An 8,917-nucleotide genomic window follows, 5' to 3' on the forward strand; every position below is an offset into this window, starting at 1 on the left:
GGCTTTTGTTGAAATTTCGACATGTTTTCACTGTCATTCTACAACTATGTTTATGGCCAAAAACATTACTTAAATAAAAAATTATAATATCCAAAGTCACTGACATTCAATAAATTCGTTTTAGGGTTCATAACAATTGTTACTGTAATTTGTATGGCTGTAACTACAAATTTAAGATTGGCGGGTAGTAGTATGAAGATTTACGCTTGAAAATCTTAATCTTAAACGTTTTTATTCACAATAGCATTTGACAACTTTATCACAATATTGCTGTTTGTCCAGGTGGCAAAATGTGATCTCTTGCAAATTCAGCAGTATCATTTTCCAGTAAATCAAATATGGTGCCATTTTCTCAGAAGGATACACATTTATTCCATGTATTATCAGCGTCTTATCACATAAAATATTGCATAATGTACAATTTTATTGTTTACCTAAAGTAGACTAACCCAGAACAACAAAGTGCAAAGTGTTACAAATGAACTGAATAGCTGATTATTTTGAGTAATTTACTACATGCCTAAATTTACAAGCAATATACATTTCACTTAAATGGACACTTGACATCCAAATGGTGCTGCAGAGGCACAACATAAACCCCAAAAATGAAATAATTAAATCCTGCACCAAAAAACAAAATCATTATTTTTTTTCAATGCAGAAGCTTTATTTAGGCTCTACGTTGATACTAAGCTTCAGAGGTAAGATTCTGAGAGGGAAATCTGTACAGCTGCTATAGAGAAATGGATAGACTTCTTCTGTAAATGTGCTGGTGAAAGTGCACAGATGTGTTTTAGTAAGAGGATCAGAGAATGAAATCTTTCCTCCGTCCCAGTCCAGCTGCACTCTGATCACCTTTAGTTGCTTATCAACAGCTAAATGCGTGCGGGGCATTAGCGGTGACTGTGATGTGTACTGATCAGCCATATAACGTATGCGCCACACTCCAGAGTCAAAGAAAACTCCTCCTTTTCTCTGGTTAGATGCTGTAGTTATTCCAACAGACCAGCATGTGTTGTTTTGGACCTCCACATCCCAGAAGTGTGTTCCAGAGTCTAAGCTCACAGAGCCCAGCACACAGTGGTAATAGTCAAATCTCTCTAGATTTTCTGGATACTGTTGTCCATCAGTGCTGGATTTCACACTGGTCAGATCATCGGTCAGGAACAGCAGAGGATGCGCAGTGTTGGGGTCCAGTGTGACCGGAGCTGATGGGAATCATCACAATATATATTTGTCATCATTGATTATGGAGACACACCAATCTCACATTCACAAAATACAGAATACCTTTAACCTCTCAGCCTTTATGACGTGAAATACCAGGGGCCTCATTTATAAAACTTTCTTACGCACTGATTTGATCTTAGAGTGTTCGTACGATCAAATCCACGTCAAAGTACAGATTTATAAAAACCGTCTTTGACGTGGAAAAGTACTTATCTCCACGTCAGATTCCAGCTTGGCGTACGACCGTTTCCTTGTGGTAATGCCTGGTATTGCAGATAGTTCAGCCTCACTATAATTTGATTTCTTGCGCTCCTTTTTACTTGCCATTGTCAGAGTTTTTGCTTTAGGAATGAGCTCATTTTATATGTTAATTAAAATGACGCAGGTGCGTTTCGACGGCGGAACATTCAGCTGCACACAATTCCACGATCATTTGTGATTTATAACCGAATGACTGGCGTATGCATGGATTTCGTGGTACATTCGTTTCTCTGAATCGCTCTTACGATCAAATCAGAAAAGTTCTTAGATAAAATCAAGGATGGTTTCTACGCAAGTCTTTATAAATGAGGCCCCAGGCATTACCACAAGGAAACGGTTGTACGCCAAGGAGGGGCCTCATTTATAAAACTTTCTTACGCACTGATTTGATCTTAAGAGTGTTCGTACGATCAAATCCACGTCAAAGTACAGATTTATAAAAACCGTCTTTGACGTGGAAAAGTACTTATCTCCACGTCAGATTCCAGCTTGGCGTACGACCGTTTCCTTGTGATAATGCCTGGTATTGCAGATAGATCAGCCTCACTATAATTTGATTTCTTGCGCTCCTTTTTACTTGCCATTGTCACAGAGTTTTTGCTTTAGGAATGAGCTCATTTTATATGTTAATTAATTAAGCAGGGGCGTTTCGACGGCGGAACATTCAGCTGCACACAATTCCACGATCATTTGTGATTTATAACCGAATGACTGGCGTACGCATGGATTTCGTGGTACGTTCGTTTCTCTGAATCGCTCTTACGATCAAATTAGAAAAGTTCTTAGATAAAATCAAGGATGGTTTCTACGCAAGTCTTTATAAATGAGGCCCCTGGAATCTGACGTGGAGATAAATACTTTTCCACGTCAAAGACGGTTTTTATAAATCTGTACTTTGACGTGGATTTGATCGTACGAACACTCTAAGATCAAATCAGTGCGTAAGAAAGTTTTATAAATGAGGCCCCTGGTGTTGGCTGAATGCATTTATCCAGAGGCACAGTGCGGCTTTAGACCTCAGAGATCAACAGTCGACATGGTCTCTTTGGGGCAGTTGTGGCCTAATGGTTAGAGAGTCAGACTTGTCACCCAAAGGTTGCGGGTTCAAGTCTCAGGTCCAGCAGGGATTGTAGGTGAGGGGAGTGAACAACAAGCACTCTCACTACCATGACTGAGGTGAGTCCCTTGAACAAGGCACTGAACTCTCCAATATGGATGCCCACAGCTCCCCAAGTATGGGTGACACATCCTTTCCTTTCCCTTTTCACAGGATTGGATGTCCCCGCAACCTTGTGACGGTAATAGCGTCCTTTCACGATCAAATGAAAGGTACCCTTCAGTAAAGGGAAATTTCCAATTCTAAGCGGCATGAAGCAAGGCTGTGTTCTTGCCTCCACACTTTTCTGCATCTTATCCCTCCTGCTGTTGCTCCACGCCTTCAGTCAATCAGAAGATGGTGTCTTTATCCATACTAGGAGTGATGGCTACCTCTTCAACCTTGCACATCTGCGTGCAAAGACAAAGGTGCTCAGGGCCCTGATTGCCCACACCATGGAAGCACTACAGTGTCTTGTTAACAGCTTTGCTCGTGCCGCTGATGAGTTTGGGCTGACCATCAGTCTAGCAAAAACAAATGTCATGGGCCAGGATTGTATCAGTATCAACAATTACACCCTCAGTGGAGTACTTTACGCAACAGTTCGACAGCACATGAAGAACCCACAAGGAGCCCCTTTTCTGAGATTGAAGTTCTGAGGTGCTGTGCCATCACAATTTCTCCTTTATCAAACTAATCATGTTACAAGACTGCTCTGACACTTTTACACACTTACAAGCTCTGTTGCACTATATTGTTTACATGGTTTGCACTCTCTACCATGTGCCCTTACTTGTATATTGCATTTTTAATTTTTATACATTATATGTTTATTTGTATTTATTCGTATTTTTTCAATTCTACCTCTGTATTTAATGTTACTGTTTGTATTTAATGTATGCACCATGGGTCTGAGAGTAACGCAATTTCAATTCTCTGTATGTCCTGTACATGTGGCAGAATTGACAATAAAGTTGACTTTGACTTTGATAAATCAGCAGCTTTCCCTATTCTGATATGAAACACTCTGACACGACACTTCGGTGGTGTAAATGTTGCAAGGCACGCTCGCTGCTCCAGGCTGGGGGTGTTCATAATGTAATTGCTCATCTGTGTATATATTTATATATATAATTAGTGAATAAGTCGTGTGACTGGCTGAAACAAAAAAATGCAAAACCTACTGAGTTGAACTATCTCCATCATCTTCTGCCAGACCTCAAATTTCAGGTTCCCCAGGTGTTCTGCCACATTCATCAATGCTCCAGCAGGCATCACTGGATCCTTCAGTGTGATCTGAGCTCTGCGATTACATTAAGGAGCTAGAAAAACAGAGTAACTGCACTGCAGAGAGAAACAGCTCACTTACCTTTCTTTTGACAAATTGAAGTTCTGCAAAACACAAAAAAAGGAAATAAGATACATGTGACTACCTCAAGTTTGATGAGAGTCACTTTAATGTCTTTATTTTTGTAAATAAAAACAATAAAAAATGAGAAATACAATAAAACATTACACTGAGAATACAGGTTAGTTCTTACTTGTAGAAAGGGCATGTCAGCAGCGTCTAAATCTTTTTTAATGGTTCCAATGTTGTTTGAAAGAGATTCTATCTCTCTGTCCATTTGTTCAATCTTCTCCTTCATCATCTGACTCTTATAATTCTCCTCCTCTATGAGTGCAGATATTCTGATCCTCTCTTCATCTCGCAGAAACTGATGAAGCCGCTCAAACTCCTCCTGCAAGCATCTCATGGTCCGCTGAGTCTGAACCTGTATAAAATACAAAGATGCTTTTGCGTCGCTTCTTCTACTTTAATTTTCCAATAAATGCTTTAATCCAGAATATTCCACTCTATAGTTCTCACCTTAATGTGTTTTGCTGCATCATCAAATGTTTGTTTGGTTTCTTTAAAGCTCTCAAGTTTTTCTTGTAAATGTTTTAAAGCAGTCGTCAGTTCCTCCTAAAATTAAATAAACAGTGTTTGTTAAGTCAGGGGAACTTCATCAATTAGGTTTCATGCAAAAGACTATTTCATGTAATTATAGTCGAACGCTCGCATATTTCTTTTGGTATTTCTGCTTTAATGATGTTTGTTTTAAAATTGTAATTTTATAAGCTTCAAAAGTCTTTAAAAAAAGTTATTGAATGGACGAAATCAAATCTTTTTTTGGATTTTTTGAGAGTTCTGTGTACTATAAAAAAAAGAACCGTAACTATAACTCAGACTATTTAGTGAACGCTAATTTGGAAAACACAGAACCCCGGAAACAGTAACACAAGTAAAGTAACTAGTAAAGTAACCTATTACTTTTTAATTGATGTTACTTTAGTTCTAGAATAAATGTGAACATGCAAAAAAAAAATCTCACTCAATACAAAAACAGATACAGTATTCCTCAAAATGAAATAATAATAATTAAACGTTAAATAATACAAATATCCTTTTATTAACCAATATCTTTGCTGGCGACCTTCAATGACTCAATTCATCCATACTAATAAGCAAACATGACTCAAGATAATCTAACGTTTGTTTTCCTTTTTTTATTGCTGAAGAGTTGACATTTGTGACCCTGGACCACAAAACCAGTCATAAGGTTAAATTTTACCAAACTGAGATGTGTGCATCATATGAAAGCTCAATAAATAAGCTTTCTATTGATGTATGGTTTGTTAGGATAGGACGATATTTGGCCGAGATACAACTATTTGAAAATCTGGAATCTGAGGGTGCAAAAAAAACAAAATACTGAGAAAATCACCTTTAAAGTTGTCCAAATTGAGCTCTTAACTATGCATAATACTAATCAAAAATTACATTTTGAAATGTTTGCAGTAGGAATTTTACAAAAAATCTTCATGGAACATGATCTTTACTTAAGAAAAATCAATAATTTTGACCCATACTATGTATTTTTGGCTATTGCTGCAAATATACCCCAGCGATTTAAGACTGGATTGTGGTCCAGGGTCACATTTTTTCTTCTGCGGTCGACTGTACAGACGTGAATTTACTTTTCTCTAAGCCTGAGGCTTTTGGTGAGAAAAGGCTTTTTATTTTTTGCCAAAAATAGAACTTTTTATATTAAAAACAAACAAGCAAGCCCTGCCCAGATTTAAAAAAGTTACGCAAAAGTAACATAACGCATTACTTTCCATAAAAAGTAACTAAGTAACATAATCAGTTACTTTTTAAGGGAGTAACTCAATATTATAATGCATTACTTTTAAAAGTAACTTTCCCAAACACTGTATAGTTTTATATAAATATATATGCAGTTAGTTATTTTGTAATTGTTAGTAAAGTTTTACTCCTGTAATTGTATATTAAATTTATAGCATGACCACTTTCAAAGAAACCAGAAACAGTGATACATCTCCGCCCATATTTACACATCACCAACGGCATTTTTTCAATAACCCAGGTGCAAATAATAGGTAACAAGGAAGTCTGTTGCTATTAAACAAGAACCCAGAACAATTACAAGAATAAAACACGGAGTAGAAAAAAAGACATGATGAAAAAATTCCCAAGTAGAAATTGCTAATAAATTTTACTAAAATGACAAAGAAATGACAACTAACGCATTGAATTAAACATGACATTTTGAAGTAGAAAAACATTTTTCATGTAAAATATTCTCCAGTAACCTTTTATTTAAAACTTTGAAAATATTTTTGATAGTGTACACTAGAGTCATAATGACGCGTTTGACCTGAAGAAAAATAAAGATGTTTTACCTTTAGAAGCGGGGCGACTTCATCAGCAGGTCTGAATGTGTGATTAAGGTGTTTTTCTGAATCTCTGCACACCAGACACACAGGATATTTATCATCCAGACAGAAGAGTTTGAGTTTCTCTCCGTGCACATCGCAGAACACCTCAGATGACTGTGACAAGCTTCTCTGTAAGAATGACTCGCACATGTTGCGCAGTGCAAGATTAACAGGTGTTTGACATCCTGTGAATCTTTTCCTGCAAACTGGACATTCCTGAAATCCTCTGGAGCTCCAGAACTGTTCCAGACAAGCTCTACAGATGCTGTGACTACACAACAGAATCACAGGATCAGTGAAGATATCGTAGCACACAGGGCACAGCAGATCCTCCTCTGATATTTGACTCAGGGAACTCATTTTCTACCGCACTTTCTATAGTTATGCTTGAAAAACATTATAACCGAAAGCTTTTCTTATCACTGGATATCCTTGTTTGATTCTAACCTTTGGTCTCTCCAGCACGTTTAATATGTGAACATGTGATCGTCATTATCCATGTTACAGGTTAATGATTACTTCAGAGGACTCACACAAATGTGACTCTCAAACATTTATTTGTATTGAAGTGAGAGTGAAGGAACACAAGCAAAGGAGATCACAAATTTGCCTTCCAAGAGGAATTATGTCAGGAGTCTACAACCCTGAATTTGTCCCCATATTTACTAAGGATGTTGAAAATCTTTTTCTCTTACATGATTTTTGTTTACTATTTACAGTGGTGGTTTTTTTTGTTTTTTTTTTGCATGTTTGTCACACTTTAATGTTTCAGATCATCAAACAAATGTAAATATTAATTAAAGATAACACAAGTAAACACAACGTGCAGTTTTTAAATTAAGGGTTTTTTTATGAAGGGAAAACAAAATCCAAACCGACATGGCCCTGTGTGAAAAAGTGCTGCTGAGCAAAAAGAACATAAAGGCTCGTCTCCGTTTTGCCAGAACACATCGTGATGATCCCAAGACTTTTGGGAAAATACTCTGTGGACTGACGAGACTGTTAGTCCAAAAGTTGAACTTTTTGGAAGGTGTGTGTCCCATTACATCTGGCATAAAAGAAACAACATTTCAGAAAAAGAACATCATACCATCAGTAAAATCTGGTGGTGGTAGTGTGATGGTCTGGGGCTGTTTTGCTGCTTCTGGACCTGGAAGACTTGCTGTGATAAATGGAACCATGAATTCTGCTGTCTACCAAAAAATCCTGAAGGACAATGTCTGTCCGGCCATCTGTTGGTGACCTCAAGCTGAAGCGAACTTGGGTTCTGCAGCAGGACAATGATCCAAAACACACCAGCAAATCCACCTCTGAATGGCTGAAGAAAAACAAAACGAAGACTTTGGAGTGGCCTAGTCAAAGTCCTGACCGGAATCCTATTGAGATGCTGTGGCATGACCTTAAAAAGGCGGTTCATGATCGAAAACCCTCCAATGTGGCTGAATTACAACAATTCTGCTAAGATGAGTGGGCCAAAATACCTGCAAAGCGCTGTAACAGACTCATTGCAAGTTATCGCAAACGTTTGATTGCAATTGCTGCTGCTAAGGCTGGTTATTAAGTTTATGGGGCAAATACTTTTTCACACAGGGCCATGATGGTTGGGATTTTGTTTTCCCTTCATAATAAAAAAACTTCATTCAAAAACTGCATGTTGTGTTTACTTGTGTTAGCTTTGATTAATATTTACATTTGTTTGCTGATCTGAAACATTAAAGTGTGAAAAACATGCAAAAAATAAAAAATCAGGAAGGGGGCCAACACTTTTTTGCATGCAAGTTTCCTTCTTTTATGTGGAAAGGATATCCAGGCCTTTTCTAAGCAAAACTTCACAGACATGAGGCTTTTTAATAGCTCTTGTCTTGTCTAGTTAATTCCTCATACAAAGAGTTCATTGAGAGGAACATCACCTGACCAAACCAGAAAAAGGTCTCATCACACCCATTTGTCAGAGAAAGTGATAACAGCAGTTGGAACTGATGGACTTTTAAGGTCATCGGCTAACCTAGCAAGTTGTTTTTATTGTTGGAGTAATCAATTTTAATATCGGAATCTTTATGAGAAGAAAAATAAAAACTTTCTTTGAATGGGAACTCACACTGCGTCCTCTAGTGGACACTAGAGATGCAACAATACAGTTGAACCCACAGTTCAATTCATACCATGTCAGTTTTTCAACCATGGTTTTTGGTTTGGTTCAGTTCTGATGGCTTGTTTTTGCATAAATTAACAACAAAATCTTCTTGTACACCCTGTACACTGGAGAAAGTCATGCATTATTATATGTCTACTTTAAATTTATTTTGAGAGAAGTATTATTTGTCGTACCTTTTTACCTAAAAATGAATAGAGTGGGCATTATCGACTGCTGTGAACACATGTAATGTCTGTTTCATTCATATCGGACACCAGAGGGCGCCCTCGCGCAGAAACTCCACATATGCATCACAGAAGTAATAGAACTCCTGATGCTCCAAGAAATCCATAATATGAACAAACACAACCAGCTATGTCTGTGACTAAATTAAAAGATGATAGAAACAAACATTT

General features: G+C 37.5%; 1 protein-coding gene across 1 annotated transcript; it reads right to left on the minus strand.

The window, feature by feature from the left end:
• Nucleotides 1–79: 79 nt before the first annotated feature.
• LOC141342231 (zinc-binding protein A33-like) lies at nucleotides 80–7,572 on the minus strand. The gene is made up of 6 exons (XM_073846636.1): nucleotides 6,332–7,572; nucleotides 4,455–4,550; nucleotides 4,129–4,359; nucleotides 3,957–3,979; nucleotides 3,772–3,890; nucleotides 80–1,208 (listed from the first exon to the last, which is right to left on the minus strand). The coding sequence occupies exons 1-6, from the start codon at nucleotides 6,725–6,727 to the stop codon at nucleotides 667–669; spliced, it is 1,407 nt and encodes a 468-aa protein (XP_073702737.1). The 5' UTR covers nucleotides 6,728–7,572; the 3' UTR covers nucleotides 80–666.
• Between the last annotated feature and the right edge of the window lie 1,345 nt (nucleotides 7,573–8,917).

The sequence above is a fragment of the Garra rufa genome, chromosome 9, assembly GCF_049309525.1.
Source record: "Garra rufa chromosome 9, GarRuf1.0, whole genome shotgun sequence".
Classification (NCBI taxonomy): Eukaryota; Metazoa; Chordata; class Actinopteri; order Cypriniformes; family Cyprinidae; genus Garra; species Garra rufa.